The following is an 18954-nucleotide window of genomic DNA, read 5'->3' on the forward strand; positions in this document are numbered from 1 at the left end:
CAATCTGGACGGAACCTGAAACAGTAGTGACATCCGAATCCCATCAGCTGAGATCAGTGTTCCACCAAAGCAGTATTGACTTGTGGGTGCGGCCAGATCCATCTGTAAAGACAGTCAAAGCTTGTAATGGGACCTCGCTTCTCTTGGGTTGCGTTAGGAGATTAAAACTGGTTGCGACAAGCTTGTGCTTTGGGGGATGTGTAGAAAGCTGTCCAGAAAAGTCAGTGAGGGCCATTTGAAAAACTTCAGATTGCTGCAACAGCCACTGTAAATAGACAGTAGTGACAGGCAAACAGATCAAGCAAAAATCCACACCTGCAAGTGTGGTAAGTCTCTGTCTAGCTTTTACAATGAGCAAAGCAAACATCTCATGTTGTGTGGTGACAGTTTTTGACATTTGGTGTGGTAAAAAAATCCACTCTATGATCAGCAGGGGGTCAGGTGCTTTAAGATCCCACTGAAATATCAAAGCATGCGGTTGCCTAACTGGATTCAGAATAATTAAGGAAAAGGGCAACTCAGGGGCCCATCGGGCCGCTTGCCAATTTAAAATAGCATCAGCTACCAATTGCAGTGCCTGGCAGGCTTCTGGTGTGAGCTGCTGAGGCGACAGGAGATCTGGTTCCCCTTTTAGCAGATCAAACAAAGGGTTCAGGTCAGCATTTGATATTCCTAACAAGGAGCAAACCCAATTAATTGAACCCAAAAGCTTTTGATCATCATGCCAGGTATGAATGTTTGTTTGAATCTGTAAAAGCTGAGGAGAAATACTCTTGGTCCTAATGCGCCAGCCAAGGTATTTCCAAGGGGATTGACTCTGGATTGTTTCAGAAGAAACACAAAGCCATGCTTGGGTTACAGCAGCAATGACAAGGGCTAAGGCCTCCTCCATGACTTCCTGTTTTTCTGCTGCAATAAGAATGTCATCCATGTAATGATATAATAAGGCAGCAGGCATTTTTAGACGAATGGGGCTGAGGACCCTCGCAGTAAACCACTGGCAAATAATGGGACTGCATTTCATTCCTTGAGGAAGGACAACCTAGTGATATCTTTGCAAAGGTGCTTGCATGCTAATGCTTGGAACAGAAAAGGCAAATTTAGGACCAACATCAGGATGCAGAGGAATATCAAAAAAGCAGTCTTTTAAGTCAATGACTGTTAGGTGCTAATCTCGAAGGATCATGGTAGGGGATGGGAGACTAGGCTGTAGGGCTCCCATGTCCTCCATGGCATCATTAATTTTTTGGAGGTCTTGGAGCAAGTACCACTTGCCAGTTTGTTTTTTAACTACAAACACAGGCGAATTCCAGGGACTGGTAGAGGGGACTATATGTTCCCTTTGAAGTTGTTCATGAACAAGATCGGTGAGTGCATGTAATTTAGGTAGCGGGAGGGGGCATTTATCCACCCAGAGAAGTGTTTCATTTTTCCAGGTTAATTTCAGGGTGTCACATGCCACAATGGCCCCTATTAAAAATCAGTCTGAATTTTGAGCCCCCATTGAGAAAGTACATCTCATCCCCATAATACCATGGGCACAGGCAGAAGGAACGGCTTCACAGAGGCTATGTGACCTTCAGGCCCCATCACCTGAATTAGATGGTGACTTTGGTAACTGCGACTGCTTCCCCCAGTCCCAGTGAGAGCTTGGGGTACCTCTGTGAGAGGCCAAGTGGGGGGACACTTAGCTTGAGAGATAACAGTGACATCTGCTCTGGTATCTAAAATACCAGTGAGTATTATCTGTTCCCCCTGTGATGACAAGGTACATTTGCAAGTGGGACGTTCATCAGAAATTGTCTGTGCCCATAATATTTGTGGGGTTCCCGTAGAGCCAAATCCTCCCACCCTAGTATTGCATTCTGTTAAAGGGGATGACAAACTGTGTGAAAAAGGAATCAATTGTGTGATACGTGTACCTTGAGGGACAGTACAGGGTGGAAAGGGAGTCCAAGCCATGACTGTAAATTTCCCCAACAGAGTCTGAGTCTATAACTCCTGGGAGGACAAAAAGACCTAAAAGGGTAGCTGAAGACCTCCCCACCAGCAAAGCATTTTTCTGGGGTCCTGGTGGGCCAAAAATTCCTGTAGGGAGTAAATGAACAGAAGAGTCAAGCAATGTTACTGTGATTGAGGTTGCCAGGTCCAATCCAGCACTGCCTGCAGTTGCTGGGCGAAGACTTGAGGCGATCCTCCATTGCGTATTCTTGGTGGCTGCACTTGCAGAGTTGGCATCTGTGGTGGCAGCTGAGGCATTTGTGTCAGAGCACGGTGCCAGCCAGCACTGCAGTTCCAGTTTCCCTGGATCAGGCAACCTTCAGAATCATACTTACAGCGACATCAGTTAGCAAAATGACAACCTTTATGACACCATGGACATACATCAGTGGTTTTTTGCTTAGCTCCTTTCTGAGCAAAGCAGTCTTTCTTAAGGTGGTCAGGCTTGCCATAGCTGTAACAAACTGCTGAAGTTCCAAATGCACCTTTGATGCCTGCAAAATCTGTGGCCATAGCTTTATATTGATGGTCTATTTTCCCAATGTGGTTGGTTCTTGGTTAGGCAGGGACTTAAGGAGTTTTTTGCAGTCTATTGTTTGCATTTTCAACAGCAAGCTTTAAAAGCAACATTTCACAAGTGTCTGTATTATCTATTTGACGTTCGAGTGTTTGCTTAAGGCAGTCAATAAACTCCATGTAGGGCTCCCGAGGCCCCTGGACAATGGTTGTGAATGCTTTCTAAGGTGTTTTTGAATCGGGGACCTTAAGAAAGGCTTGGCGATCTGCATCCCGGGCTCCATCAAGGGCTTCCCTTGGGCAGTCTCGCGCCTGGGCAGCAGGATCAGTATACGGTCCTGTTCCCATAAGCTGACTGATTGTGAGGGCTGCCAGGGTCTGAACAGCGTGACCCACAGAAGTTATAAGAAGTCTTTGCAGACCCTTCTCTGACTCCTTCTCCCATAAGTCGTATTGAATGGGAGATAGCAGCAACCGAGCAAGAGTTTTTAAATTGTGTGGGGTCATTGTGTGAGCAGCAAACACAGAATCTAGTAGGTTTGTAAAATACGGTGAACCGATACCATGCTCTGTGGCTGCCTGCCAGAGCTCTTTAATTTCTGGGAAAGACAGCTGCTCCCAATGACCAGTTCGCTTTCGAGTGCCCAAATATATTAACGGTGCCACAATTCTTTCAGCAATGTCAAACTCTCCCTCCCTTAATGCTTGTTGTTTTAAGCGTACCCAGTTGTCATGAGGGTTGGGAGGATATAAATCAGGTTCTTTGTCAGGATCGATGTACCCAGGGTCAAAGGGATCCTCCTAGGGGCCCTCCTGTTCACTTTCCTCACTGTTTTCTGTAACGTAGCCAGCAGCGAAAGCCCCTACAGAACGCGAAGGGACCCCCCTCCTTCCCCTTGTAAGAGATGGTATGGAGGCTGAGGGTCGTGTTCACCATGGTGTGGGAGACAGAGATGCAGTCTCTTCATAATGTATGGAATTTTGAGACTCTGCCATAAAGGGGGAGTGAACAACTTTAGCAGCAGTCTCTTCAGATTTTAAAGAGCATTGACCTTCTGTCGTAGAGGGAGAGCAGGCATTCCCTTCAGCCTGGGAGTTTTCTTGAGCCTTTAAGGTCTCAAAAATCACTCGCCAGGAAGGCATCATTTCTACAGCCACTTTACTTCACTTGGTAACAGAATCCCATAGCTTAATTCCAACTTTGTCCCACAGATCTGTTGTAAAGACCATGGACTCAGTGATTCCTGGGATCTCAGCAGCTGCCCATCGTAATAGGAGTTTTAAGTCATGTGAGGGTACAGTTTTGCCATGCTGTTGCAACAGCTTAGACATAAGTTCAAAAACGTCTCTTTCCTGGGCAGATATTCTCTGACGCATTTTCCCCTGCAGTGGCTAGCCTCCTATATCCCGGAGGGGTATCTCGCCTCCTTTATTCTGAAGGGGTTCGTCGTCAGCCCACTCTCCTGCTTCCTCTCAGCAGCACTTAGTTCTGCAGGGCTCGTGGTCAGTCGTACAGCTAGGCGATCTCCGCTTCCTCACAACGAGGGCACCATTTGACGGCGATTGATGAAAGAGAAGTGGACTCCATGGTTTGCACACATGAAGCCATTTATTGATTTGCAAAGCTAAGCTTATATACCTTTTCAGCAGTTACTAAAAATAGCACAACTATAACATTTATGTAACTAGGTAACATTGCTTAATTCAAAGCCTTGTACTTACTAGCGCAGGTATGCATTATCTCATATGAGTTCTGCTTACCAAGCACATTGTACCAAGCACACTGCTAACTTCTGCATTCCTTCTTCAAGGTTCTGCTTTCTGTTGTCAAGGCTTGTGGCCTACTAATGCTAACATATCCACTTCTGTAATGAGCTGGAAAGTGCTCCCAGCTCAGCTTTCTAGCTGTATTCCTACATTATTGTAACCAAAAATTCGGTAAAATAAAAAAACTCCTTAACACCAATGTAACATTAAGAAGCAGGCATTCTTTATTTGGCCAGATGCATGTGGGGATAGCTCCTCCCAAAGCCATGCATGCTGAGTACAGGGAAGTTTCTGTTTATATACTGTGTTTTACATACACATTCATTGATTGTCCCAGACTAAACATACATAGGATAATCATTTCCCCGAAATCATTAGCATATTTTCCTTCCCCTTTACACATGCATTCTGTTGACCTGGCTGAGTTGGCAGGGCACTGGGGCTGGTGAACTTTCAGTTCTCCTTACACAATGGACATTGTGCAGTTCCATAGGCCAGTGGTTGTGGTAGAATAAGCATTGTGTTAGCTCATCAGGTGTAGACAATTTATCACCTGGTAACATGTTTAGTCAGTTGTGAATATAATATTGCTTTTAAGATGCCTTCCATCTCAGTGTTCTATTTGGGAGTCAAAGCCTTCTGTTTCTATATGCTTCATAAATTCTATCAGTTTTCCTTCCTCAAACAGCGTGTTTTGGTTTCTACACAGAACTATGATCAAAGGATTGAATTAATCTGTCAAAAGCAAGAAGAGTTTGTGAAGAGTTCCATAGAATCCAAATGGAATCTAGCAGAAGCCCAGCAGAAACTTGGTAGTTTAGCACTGCATAATTCGGAATCCATGGATCAGGAATATTCCAAAGCACAGACTGAAGCTTTAGAACTGAGACAAAGAGAAGAAGAATGGAAGAGAAAAGAACCAGCCCTAATAGAGAGGGAAAGACAGAATCTATGGAATACAGATTCTTTTAGTAAGGAGGTATTTAATAAGGTATGTCATATAAATTTGTATGAACACAATTATAAGCCTTTTATATTTCATTTATTTCTCATCTTGAGTGTTTTCTATATCTAGTGCAGTGTTTACTGTAATGTCTTGAATGTTTTTTTTTCTTTTTTTTGCCCTTTTAAAGGGGACATGTTGCACTGATATCACAAATATGTGTGACACTTCTTTAATTGGGAATCAGAAATTTTATTTGTCCCTTCTAGCAGCTGCTGCCAAAACCAAGGATGAGCAATTGTTCTTCACATGAAATTTCCTTCTTTGTTATGCCAAATTCTCACATTTGAAACATGCACAATTGACCTAGAAGAACATGAATTTCTTAATAAAGATTATTTGAGCACAAACTGCCTTCATAGTAAATTCCAGTTTTGTTTTCAGCACTTAATTTTAATATGAATCATTAATGCATTGTTTTTCATAATTCCACTGAGCTTCATTGGGACTGGACTGTATAGATGTTTCTCATAATGTATAGATCAGTAAGTTCCTACTAGTGTGTAGAACTTTGAGATAGATTATTGCTTAGAAGAAGAGTATGATAAGTAGTTTTTCACCCTATTATTACTTAGACAAGCTATGTTTTGGTAAATAACCTTCATAGGTACATTAAGTGTTGGCTACATATGTGTTTGCTGGGCTATGCTTAAAACTAGAGCATTGCACTTAGTAATGAATTAGTAATGAATTAAAATAATCCTATAGTTCAAAAAGGTAAATGTGGAGATTCTATGATAGTTTTCTTCTCATCTTTAGAGCTTTATTAGTAAATATAAAAGAAAAGAAGATGAAGATGAAGATATATCTAAATCATTTATACAGAAGCATGAACAAAAGATTAGATACTTTGGTAAGTATGTTCCTTCCAACATTTTGCAGTTTAACCTCCTGTAGAATTTGTTGAGGTCTATTTATTTTTTATTATTATTATTCAATACAGGTATTAACAAATGAAACATCTGTCAAGTAGAGTATCTAGACGCTTGTTTCTCAGGACAGGAGATGTAGCATTATAACAAATAAACATTTCAACGTAAAGGAAGCTAAATCACAAAATACTTTCAGTTCTTATGATCAATGAAAATTTCTTGCACCAATATAGAACTGAAAAAATTTTTAAAGTCATGAAAATTAAATTCTAGCATCTTCTTCTGCTGTTCCATGGGAAATGATAAGGGCATTAGTGGAGATGCAATTCCTGCATGTAAAAGTACCTGGGATTGTCTGTACCTGCCTCCTATAAGTAGGTGGAGTTTTACTGTGTCATAATCCATGAGGGGGATGAATGATAAAAGGCAAATATCTGCAAAACTGCTGTTAAGACTATGTAGAGATGCAACCACTTTTAATTTTAAAGATATATTTATATGAGTGATAGAAGGGTAAAACTTTGTATCTAGTATTGGCAAGCAGTGAAATATCACTAATATATATTTTAGGGCAATCAACGCATGTGAAGGACAATAGAGGGGGGAAAAGGTGATCTTACTGCTTAAAGTTTGAATTCTGGCTTTCAACCTGCAGCTCTTTCCATCAAGGAAGTTTCATGCTACTTACTACAATTCAGCCTTCCAGTTAACTTTCAACCACTGAGTTCAGTCTCTTGTTTTGACCTTAATGCTAGAATTTGGTTATAAAAATAACTTTGTATTTCCTAAAACCTAGCAAAGCATGTCAGAAGCATATTAGTTTTAGATTATGATTATGTTTTCATTTCTTACTTGCAAGAACTTTAAGAACATTTCTGTCAAATCACTGAGTGTACATCCATCAACTTAGGCATGCTATCAAATTCTTAACAAATATGGATAGTGTCCTGGTTTAGGGCAAATTAGGGGAAAACACCTCCAAAGGAGCCCCTTATAGGAAACCAAACCCTCCGCAACCTCCCCCCCACCACCGGGTTCGGGAGGAACTCCTTCAGAGGGGAAGTGGAAAAAACTTGTTTATTAAGGCACAACAAAAAAAAACACTCCCCAGCACAAGAGAAATAGCCCAAGATGACCACAGATGTTTTCACCAGTCCAAGGGGGTTGAGCTGTATCTCTCTTCGCCGCAGAGGGTACGGAGCTTCTTTTGCAGACCCCGGGGGAGCTCCTGCCCGGAGTAGGTCCGATGTCTTCGGGGGGGGGGGGGGGGGGGGGGAAGGGAACAACGGAAACCGGGAAAAAGGAAAAAAAAATGGCAAAAAAGCAAGCCAGCGAAAAGCAGAGAAAAAAGAGAGGAAAGCAGAGCCAGCAAAGCATGCAGCCAGCAGCAAGCAAAAGCAGCAAGCAAGCTAAGCAGCAAGCCAGCAGCCAGCCGGGGGGGGGGGAAGGAAGACAAAACAAACTGAGGACAGGGAACAGAAACCACGATTGGGATAATGAGCATGAAAATGTCCTGTCCCCACGACATTCCACCCCTTATCCCATATCGTGAACATGTTACTGAACTTACTTCCCACCTACTCAAACCTTCCACACTTACACATTCCCTTCCATTCTCACTTGCTCTGACTTTCGACATTTACACATTTCCTTCTGTCCCATGTCTGTGTGGTTTAATGTACAAACAATGGCAGTAACATCCAGCAAATTGAGATGTTTGCATATGAGTCTCACCCCACAATCAGGTCTCCCTGAGGTACACATCGTGTTCTTCCATCTTTCTGCATTATCCACCATGTACAACCTGGTCCCTGAGCAAAGACAATCCCACGAATGGGTTTGTCTGTACTCGAGGCAGAATTGATCCACACTGTCCTCCCTAACAAACCTCTGATATGTGCCACTGGGACTTTATCTCCGTCTACTATATTCAGGGACTCAGACTGGGCAGGACCTGCTCGATTGGTGGAACCTCGGGTGTTAACTAACCAGGTGGCCTGTGCCAAATGCTGCTCCCAATTTTTGAAAGATCCCCCACCCAATGCTTTCAAGGTGGTTTTTAACAGTCCATTGTACCTCTCTACCTTGCCTGCAGCCGGTGCATGGTAGGGGATATGGTACACCCACTCAATGCCATGTTCCCTAGCCCAGGAGTTGATAAGGCTGTTCTTAAAATGAGTCCCATTGTCTGACTCAATCCTCTCAGGGGTACCATGCCTCCAGAGGACCTGCTTTTCAAGGCCCAAGATGGTGTTACGGGCAGTAGCATGAGACACAGGGTAGGTTTCCAACCATCCTGTGGTGGCTTCCACCATTGTGAGCACGTAGCGCTTGCCTTGGCGCGTTTGAGGCAGTGTGATGTAGTCAATCTGCCAGGCCTCCCCATACTTGTACTTGGACCACCGTCCCCCATACCATAGGGGCTTCACCCGCTTGGCCTGTTTGATGGCAGCACACATCTCACAGTCATGGATAACCTGAGAAATACTGTCCATGGTTAAATCCACCCCTCGGTCTCGTGCCCACTTATAGGTGGCATCTCTACCCTGATGGCCTGAGGCATCATGGGCCCATCGCGCTAGGAACAACTCCCCCTTGTGTTGCCAATCTAAATCAATCTTTGACACCCCTATCTTCGCAGCCTGATCTACATGCTGATTGTTTTGCTGTTCTTCATTAGCTCTACTCTTGGGGACATGAGCATCTACATGGCGAACCTTCACAGGCAGTTTCTCTACCCGGGTAGCAATGTCTTTTCATTCTTCAGCAGCCCAAATTGGTTTTCCTCGACGCTGCCAGTTAGCCCCTTTCCATCTCTCCAGCCATCCCCACAGAGCATTGGCTACCATCCATGAATCAGTGTAGAGGTAGAGCTTTGGCCACTTCTCCCTTTCTGCAATGTCTAGGGCCAGTTGAACGGCTTTGAGTTCAGCAAGTTGACTTGATCCACCTTCTCCTTCAGTGGCCTCTGCGACCTGTCGTGTGGGGCTCCATACAGCTGCTTTCCACTTCCGCTTCATTCCTACGACACGACAGGAACCGTCAGTGAAAAGAGCATAGCGTGTTTCCTCTGCTGGCAATTGGTTGTAGGGTGGAGCCTCTTCAGCCCGTGTCACTGGTTCTTGTTCTTCATCTGTGACACCAAAGTTTTCACCTTCAGGCCAATTTGTAATCACTTCCAAAATCCCAGGGCGATTCAGTTTACCAATACGGGCGCGCTGCGTGATGAGAGCAATCCACTTGCTCCATGTAGCACTGGTGGCATGGTGGGTAGTAGGAACCTTTCCTCTGAACATCCACCCCAGCACCGGTAGTCGGGGTGCCAGGAGGAGTTGCGCTTCTGTACCAATCACCTCTGAGGCAGCTTGAACTCCTTCGTAGGCAGCCAAAATTTCCTTCTCTGTTGGGGTGTAGTTGGCTTCAGACCCTCTGTAGCTCCGACTCCAAAATCCTAGCGGTCGGCCTCGAGTCTCATCAGGCACTTTCTGCCAAAGGCTCCAGGACAGACCATGGTTCCCGGCTGCAGAGTAGAGCACATTCTTGACCTCTGGTCCCGTCCTGACTGGGCCAAGGGCTACTGCATGAGCAATTTCCTGCTTAATCTGGGCAAAAGCTTGTTTCTGCTCAGGGCCCCAATGGAAATTGTTCTTCTTGCGGGTGACCAGGTAAAGAGGGCTCACGATCTGACTGTACTCAGGAATGTGCATTCTCCAAAAACCTATGGCGCCTAAGGAAGCTTGCGTCTCCTTCTTGTTGGTTGGTGGGGACATAGCTGTGATCTTGTTGATGACATCCGTAGGAATCTGACGCCGTCCATCTTGCCACTTCACTCCCAGGAACTGGATCTCTCGAGCAGGTCCCTTGACTTTGCTCCTCTTGATGGCAAAACCGGCTTTCAGGAGAATCTGGATTATTTTCTCTCCTTTCTCAAACACTTCTGCTGCCGTTTTCCCCCACACAATAATATCATCGATATACTGTAAATGTTCTGGAGCCTCACCCTTTTCTAGTACAACCTGGATCAGTCCATGGCAGATGGTAGGACTGTGCTTCCACCCCTGGGGCAGTCGATTCCAGGTGTATTGCACTCCCTTCCACGTAAAGGCAAACTGAGGCCTGCATTCTGCTGCCAGAGGAATGGAGAAAAACGCATGAGCAATGTCAATAGTGGCATACCACTGTGCTGCCTTGGACTCCAGCTCATACTGGAGTTCCAGCATGTCCGGCACAGCAGCGCTCAGTGGTGGAGTCACTTCATTCAATGCTCGGTAGTCCACAGTCAATCTCCATTCTCCTTCAGATTTACGCACAGGCCAGATGGGGCTGTTGAAGGGTGAGTGGGTTTTGCTAACCACCCCTTGGCTCTCCAGCTCACGAATCAGTTTGTGGATGGGGATCACGGCATCTCGATTCGTTCTATACTGCCGGCGATGCACTGTCGAGGTTGCAATTGGCACTCGTTGCTCTTCCACTCTTAGAAGCCCTACTGCAGATGGGTTTTCTGTCAGTCCAGGCAAGGTGTTTAATTGCTTAATGCTCTCTGCTTCTACAGCGGCAATTCCAAAGGCCCACCTGAGTCCCTTCGGGTCTTTGTAATAGCCGCTCTGGAGGAAGTCTATGCCCAGCATACATGGAGCCCCTGGGCCGGTCACAATGGGATGTTTCTTCCATTCCTTCCCAGTCAGGCTCACCTCAGCTTCCACCAGGGTCAGTTGTTATGATCCCCCTGTCACACCGGCAATGAAAACAGGCGCTGCCCCCACATATTCGGATGGTATTAGCGTACACTGTGCACCAGTATCCACTAAAGCGTCATATTCTTGTGGCTCTGATGCGCCAGGCCATCGGATCCACACTGTCCAGAAAACCCGGTTTTCCCATGCCTCTACCTGGCTAGAGGCAGGGCCCCTCTATGCCTGGTTATCCTTCTTTCCTTGGGCATATGTCTTGGAGGTTCCCTCAAGGGGATCAGACATGTCATCATCATACCTGGCTGTTCGGCTACGGGCAACTGGGGCTGCTTTCCTTTTCTTACCTTCCTTCAATTCACGCACCCGTTGTGCCAGAACAGCAGTAGGCTTCCTATCCCATTTCCTCATGTTTTCTCCAGACTCACGCAAGCAGAACCACAACTCAGCTCGTGGGGTGTACCTTCTCTCCCCAACAAAGGAACGTCTGCGTTGGGTGCCAGGGCCTCTAATTTGCACAGCTGAGATTTGGAGGAGGTCCTCCTTAATCTCTTCCCTGAGTTTCTTGCGGCTTTCCTCTATTTTTCCTTCTAAATCCTGCAGTCGTGTCTCCACAGCTGCAATTCTGGCATGGGTCGGGCCATGTACAGCATCCGCATATGCCCGAAGCTTCTTTGCCATATCAAGCACAGTCTCATATACCTCCTCCCGCTTCATTATTGCTAGAGCAGAAGCGTATTCAGGTGGCCCAAGTCGCACCAGTTTTCTCCACATTACAGGTGTGCATGGTACAAGGTCCGGATTCCTAATTGTTACGTCTTCTGAAAAAATGATCTCCACCACTGCCATCTCCCTCAGGCGTTGGATCCCCTGTTCTATGGTCTTCCATCGTGTCTGCTGGACATAGAGGTCATCGGCACACAGATACCTTTGTGCTACGCTGTCCAGGACCCGTTCCCAGAGGTTGTGAGGGCTAGCCCCCCTCATCATGCCTTGGTCGATGACAGGATCCTGTGACAGGGACCCCAAATGCCTTGCTTCAGTGCCATCCAGAATGGTAGCCTCCCCTGCCGCATCCCAAAGGCGGACCAGCCAACTAATTATAGATTCGTCGGGCTGTCGCCGATAATCCTTCCTTAGGCCTCGGAGGTCCTTCAGGGAGAAGGAATCAATATTAGCCTCTGATCTTGTGCCACTTGCTTTGACTCTGATTTTATGTCAGGAGGTGTTGAGGGTCCTTCTCCTGCATCGTACTCATCATTGTCATCCACTGGTCGATCAGTCTTCTCTGTGCACTTTCCACTTCGTGTGCTAGTAGCCACGGCCATTGGTTGAGGCTTACAGTCTGGTTTAACTACTGGGTTCGAACCTGGGCTGTTGGCTGCAGCCTGAGTGACTGGGATTGCTGCTGGTTTATCTCCCTGCCCCCCTTCCTCTGTCTGCTGCCCTACAGTATCGAGCAGAGTACGATAAGCATATGCCAGGGCCCAGCTCACTGCAATGATCTTTTTCTCCTTAGGGTTATCCTGGCATTTCCCTTTCAGATACTTTGCCACCTCAGCTGGGTTCTGGATGTGTTCGGATGGAAAGTCCCAAACTACAGGATCAGAAAACTCCTTTAAAATTTTGCCCATATCCTCCCATTTCCCACACCACTCAGGATTTTTCACCCTTGGTTGTACTCCTAAATCAGAGGTCTCACCAGCCCCTCTAGAAATCTCAGCCTTCATCTTATATAAACTGCGGACAGTATAGAGAAAGGTTATTAAATTAAATAACAGAAAGATGGTATCCTTGGCAGTCAGGGAGGACAGGACATTTCCTAATAGAGATGTAAACAATTCGGAGGAGGAAAAGGAAAGCAAAGGCTGAAAAACCTCCTCCCCCATAACAAATTTAGTACACAGCCACAACCACGAGTTATACATTCCTGGAGCCGATAACAACATTTTTATAAGCCCCTTGCAAAGTATTACAGCCAAGCCCAGCCCGATAAATATTCTCGTTAGTGCCCCTCTGCTACAAAAGCTACGTATTAGGGACAATACCGGAGCTACTTCTGGATAAGAAAATAACTCCAGGGACCATAAAGCGATCAAAACTTCAAAGAACCCTAATGACCACAAATAGAGGCAGGCTTTCACTCCAAATGACATCATAACTTTAAAAAGAGACATACCAATATTCCCGCAGAACGGTTAAAGCCAAAAATATTATTAGAATAAAGTTTTTTCCACTTTGTCTGGGCCTCCCCGTACGGGCCACCAAATTATTTGTCCTGGTTTAGGGCAAATTAGGGGAAAACACCTCCAAAGGAGCCCCTTATAGGAAACCAAACCCTCCACAACCTCCCCCCCACCACCGGGTTCGGGAGGAACTCCTTCAGAGGGGAAGTGGAAAAAACTTGTTTATTAAGGCACAACAAAAAAAACACTCCCCAGCACAAGAGAAATAGCCCAAGATGACCACAGATGTTTTCACCAGTCCAAGGGGGTTGAGCTGTATCTCTCTTCGCCGCAGAGGGTACGGAGCTTCTTTTGCAGACCCCGGGGGAGCTCCTGCCCGGAGTAGGTCCGATGTCTTCGGGGGGGGGGGGGGGGGGGGGGGGGGGGAACAACGGAAACCGGGAAAAAGGAAAAAAAATGGCAAAAAAGCAAGCCAGCGAAAAGCAGAGAAAAAAGAGAGGAAAGCAGAGCCAGCAAAGCATGCAGCCAGCAGCAAGCAAAAGCAGCAAGCAAGCTAAGCAGCAAGCCAGCAGCCAGCCGGGGGGGGGGGAAGGAAAACAAAACAAACTGAAGACAGGGAACAGAAACCACGATTGGGATAATGAGCATGAAAATGTCCTGTCCCCACGACAGATAGATACTACTTTGTTACTGTCCTGGTTTAGGGAAAATTTGGGAGAAAACCTCCAAAAGGGGCCCCCCCAGAAAGCCAACCCACACGGCCCCTCCTCCCAACTGGTTCAGGAAAAATTTCCTCAGAGGGAAGTGGAAAAAAACCTGTTTATTTAAACAGGCAAAGAACTCCCCAGCACAAAAAAATGAACAATACCAGATGACAAAACTCATTTGCCACTTTGAAGAGATGACAAATTCAGAAAATCTCTCCAGTGGGTGGTCACTCTGTTATCAGTCCCTCCAGCGCTGGGAAAGGCTGCTGCCCAGAGTAGGCCCTGGTAGGCCACAAAGTGCGAGCTCTTGGTGTTTCCCCAGGTCCCAGTCCAGAGCAGGTTCAAACAGTTCCAAGAAAAGGGAAAGAAAACCAGTCCAGGGAAAACTTGGACTGCCTCAGCTAGCTAAAATAACTAAAAAGCAAAGGAGTGTGGTGTCCTGCCTCATCTATGCCCAGACAACACAGTGGAGTTCTGTGTTCCAGCAGACTGTGGAGGAGTGAGTGCAGGCTGATAACAAAACTCTGTGCTTCTTCTTCTCCCTGCCTTCGCTCTCAGAACCAGTCTTGAAGGCCCAGAATATAATATCCAGCATAAACAGAACACACGATTGGGGATACAAGCATCATAACATCACCCTAGGACAGTTACAGTGTGTGAAAACCATTTACAATTAACTTATTTTTAACGCTACCAGAGATAGTAAAATATACTTAGCGGCTACTGTTTAGGTCTTATTCTTATTGTATCTTTACACTTTGTGCATACCTGATTGGCATTGGTCTTTCAGCATTGTGTGGTGTTTTAAAAACAACAAAAAATTTGAGTTCAGTTTGATTAGTATGCAGTTCTTCTGAGGTATCAATAAAGCATGAAGGAGATTGTAGTAGTATGTAAATTTTAATAATGTCCTCACTGCATTAAATCATTGAAATATTGAATATATTAATTCATGTTGTTGTGTTTTTTTAATTAGGCATGCTGGGCAGATGGGATGACAGTCAAAGATTTTTGTCTGATCACCCATATCTTGTATGTGAAGAAACAGCTAAATATCTCATCTTGTGGTGTTTTCATCTAGAAGCTGAACAGGTACTAGGAAGAACTTTAAACTGCTTAAAAGTATGCAGTTTCCCATTTACACTACAGAAAAGCTGTCCAGATTGATGAGCTAATTTAATTATTCTTCTCCATGTCTTTCCATAATGAAGGAAGCCTCAAAAACACATTACTACATTAGATCTAATCATAGCTAATTAAGTCTCTTTGCTTCTCTCAGCATCCATTCTTTTCTCTTTAGGAATTGAATGCGAAGATTATGTTGAATTTTAGATAGAGTTATACTTTTAAAGATATTTTATGTAATTATGTACTTTCTCTTCAGAAAAGAGCTCTGATGGAGCAAATAGCACACCAAGCACTTGTGATGCAGTTTATTATAGAAATGGCCAGAAGTTGTAATGTGGATCCAAGAGGCTGTTTTCGTCTATTCTTCCAATAAGCCAAAGTAAGTCAGAATTTCTATATCACTGAGAAAAACTCTTATAGCCTTACAAGGGATCGGTGTTCTGAAGGAGGCTGGAGGTTAAGTATGTTACTGACTGAATCAAGCTTATAGGGAAGTGTTGTTTTGTTGGCAGTTCATTCTAGGATGAATGTTTTGTGTAATTCTGGCCTTGAGAATGGAAGTTCCATGGATTCTTGTTAGGCCAGAGGGAAAGCAGAACATAGCATGGGAACTACAGGAGTGTGGAATAATGAAGCACCACCTAAATTACATTGGTAAATGTAAATGTGTGAGGGTCATGTTACTTTTCTGTATCATGAATGTGTCTAAGGACTGAGTATCCTATTTTGCTTGTCATCATGCCTCTCTATGTAGTTCATGGCAGGGCCTAATTTGGAGTCTGTTTCTCTTCAGTCAGTGATAGTTAGCTCTGAAATGCTGAGAGAGGGAGAGATATGTGAAGACTGGAGCTGTGGTTTGATTCATGTTCTATATTAAGTTACACAAGACTGAAGAATCAAGTCAGGCTGATCTTAAAGCTGCCCTAAGGACTTAAGCTGACACCCACTTTGATTCATGCTTTGCTTTTGAAGAGTGCTGCCATGAGTACCTTTTCTCTTAAGGGTATTGGCTTCTGAGGTAGAATAAAGAAAGGGTTAAAATTATGTTTGTTTTGTTCTTGCATGTTCTCAGATGAGTGAATATCTCTGTTCCTATAATTATCAAAGTCTGTCTCTAAAACAAAGCAAACAAACAAAAACCATCATACCTGAATTTTCAAGCTTTTCTTGGGTCTGGGGTCTTCAAAGAGGCAGGAGCAGTTGGTTGCTATAAAGTTGTTTATTGCATGAATACATCAGTCTCAAAGGCAAAGAGTGTGGAAAATTCAAGAGTCCTGGACAACGAACCAATATGATTAAGCAGAAGCCGTTTATTGTTTATATTATGCACTTATTTATGCATTCTAACTCTCTGCACACACTAGTCACGCATTTCTTATTGGTGCCTTTGTCTTGTCCACGCGTTCTGCGTGCACCTCTCAGAATATGTGATTGGTTACAGTCCAGGTGCTTTGCCGCTCCCCATTATTGGGTTCTTGTGGTCTTGGAATTTCGTTTCTCAGCTTCATCTTTCTTATTTTAGTACAGTTTATGTATTAGTAACCTTGATGAATTCCAAAGGGCCCTGAGAAAATTCTGATAAGAACGGTTACAAGTGGGATGGCTGGTTCACACTGTAGTCTAAGTTGTTCAGAAACATTGCTACACAAAGAGCTCTAAGTTTAAAAGTCCATGCTAAAGCTTTCTGGCCTAGAGTCCTGAGAAGAGGCAGCAGTAGCAGCTACTCAGCACAGAGTCCCAAGCAGAGACAGTAGTAACAGCTCCCTAGCCAAGAGTCCCAAGCCGAAGCAGCAGCCACCACAGCCCCACGGTCCGTTTCTTCTTTCTTCTTGTTGCAGTTCATCTTCTTCTTCTTGTTGTGGTTGTTGTCCTCTTCCCAGTATGGGGGGATTTTTATACAGAAAACATTCTAAAACATTCTTTCTACACCAATCTGAACTTGATTCTAATGTGAGAAAGTAGTACGAACGTAGTGTCAGTTCTTACCCAAAAAAACTACGCATATATTATCTATTTAGGCAAATGTACTATCTGTTTTCTTACTAAAAATTTACATATATAAGTTTATCTATTTACGTGAATAGTTCTATCTATTTACGCATATAGTTCTATCTAGTCTAGAAACGCAAGCAAAGTTCTGCTATGCTTTTATGTCTGGAACTAAGTTACTGAACTTTAAACTAGGCCTTAGGGCCTTTACTAGCTAACACAGTTTCTTAAGGCACTTTAAAATATATTTCTACTTACTTAAAACTATAACTTACATTTCTACTTACTTAAACCTACACGTCTACTCCATATCTATGTGGCTTAATATATCTTAATTTCTCTAAAGGCTTTAATTCAACCCCTACATTCATTTGTCTCTCTGATGGACTCAGAGATGCTTGCATTCCAACACTGAATCTTCTTTTTAAGCTGACTGCTGCTAATACTGTTATTGATTTGTCCAAAACATTATCCTTCAATGAGTATAATATGCATTACTTCAGGACTTCTTTTTATCAGTATGTATGCTTACAACTAGAAGTAAATCTGGATAAGATGAAAAATATTTCACTCCTCTCTTTACAGGCAGGGGAAGAAGGCTATTTGGAAGCTTTTAAAACTGAGCTTGAAGCATTCAAATCAAGAGTGAGAATCTGTTCACAGTCACAAGGCTTTCAAGCCATGTCAGTAGAGAATTACAGTGTCTATACTGGTATTGTAGAAGGACTGGAGTCTTTGTCACAGGTAGACTTTTTATTTCCAAAAATGAATATAAAAACTCTATTAGGAACAAATTTTTGGCACACTCTTGAGAAGACGTACTTTTTAATATCTAGGAATAGGTCTATACTTGGAGCACTGCTAGTTCTAGTGTGCACTATTAACAACATGGGAGAGAGACTGTTTCTGAAAGCTCTCACAATTTATAGTGTCAAAAGGCATATATTAATTCAGTTCCCTTGAATAATTGTGCTAAATAGAAAATTGCATCATTAACCTCTTCAGGTACCAGAATTAAATATACTTTGAATCATAGGAGGTGAAATGAGCTTTCAACTGCAAATTACTAATTCCATTAATGGAAATATGCAGGTAATCAAATCTAAGGAAAATTTACACTGTGTTATGATATTTTGCCCTTGTTTTTACCTTTATCTTGGAACACTGGGGTGTTTGGTTTCAGTGTTAGTGATGATCACATCTGAAAAGAAAATTTTAAAAGCGGGATGTTAGGAAAGGAGACACAATTTAAAGTAGTTTGAAATAAATTTGCTCAACGTACTTGTTTGGTAAGATCTGGTAACTGAACCCTAAGAAAATTCACAATAAGGTCATAGTATGCTAGCTAAATTTAAAGAAGATTTTGATATTCACATTATGATAATGCTGTCTAGGGTTTTATTGAAGAAATTATACTGTATTACAAAATTATCTCAACAGACAAAATAGCTTGACTTAATTCTCTGTAAGTGTATGTATTGAGATTAAGCTTTCAGTTCTTCATTTGTTGCAGAATGCAAATGATCTACAAGGTTGCATAAACAGAAGTGTCTGCAATTTAAATTCAATGCTACAAAAAGATGAAGAAGCCAAAATGATGGACACAGTATAGCACTGTTAAGACTGAGGCAAAGTACTCATTTCTTATTACAAAGAAAAGAATGTGGCTATTTTCTTAGCACATTTTTATTTGCATTGCACTTTAATTTTGGTGTTTTGAGCATGGAGGGTATTTGGAGGGACAGTAATCCAGAAATGCTTGTAATAATGTTTGAAAATGGGCTGCTAGGTGAAACAGAGTGAAAATTTGACAGGGCAGAAATCCATTTGGATTTAGGTGAAATGTGCTGATTTGAACTTGCTAGCATAAGTAAAAAATGCTGTTTAGTCTAGTAACTCTGCAGCACTAGTAGAACTGCCCCAGCTGAAGAGAAAGAATGCAAATTTCCAAGCTGAAGAGATAAGAAATAAGAGAGGCTCCTCGAACCTTAAAGCAGACAGGGCAGGGTGACCCAAGAGTTCTTTCTGTACTTTCTGATAAAAAACTAGTTACAAGTGTAACTAACTATAAGTGTAATGCAAAATCAGCAGAATGAA

The 18954-nt window shown here is 43.5% G+C and overlaps 1 protein-coding gene across 1 annotated transcript in view; it reads left to right on the forward strand.

The window, feature by feature from the left end:
* Positions 1-18469, forward strand: part of LOC128783026 (hsp90 co-chaperone Cdc37-like 1) — a 37286-nt gene extending 18817 nt beyond the window's left edge. The window contains 6 exon segments of the mRNA XM_053933601.1: positions 4973-5275; positions 6047-6140; positions 14717-14832; positions 15125-15247; positions 17443-17601; positions 18371-18469. Of these exon segments, the coding sequence (XP_053789576.1) occupies positions 4973-5275; positions 6047-6140; positions 14717-14832; positions 15125-15247; positions 17443-17601; positions 18371-18469 (894 nt within the window).
* Positions 18470-18954: the final 485 nt, after the last annotated feature.

Source organism: Vidua chalybeata, assembly GCF_026979565.1.
Source record: "Vidua chalybeata isolate OUT-0048 chromosome W unlocalized genomic scaffold, bVidCha1 merged haplotype SUPER_W_unloc_9, whole genome shotgun sequence".
In the NCBI taxonomy this organism is placed as follows: domain Eukaryota; kingdom Metazoa; phylum Chordata; class Aves; order Passeriformes; family Viduidae; genus Vidua; species Vidua chalybeata.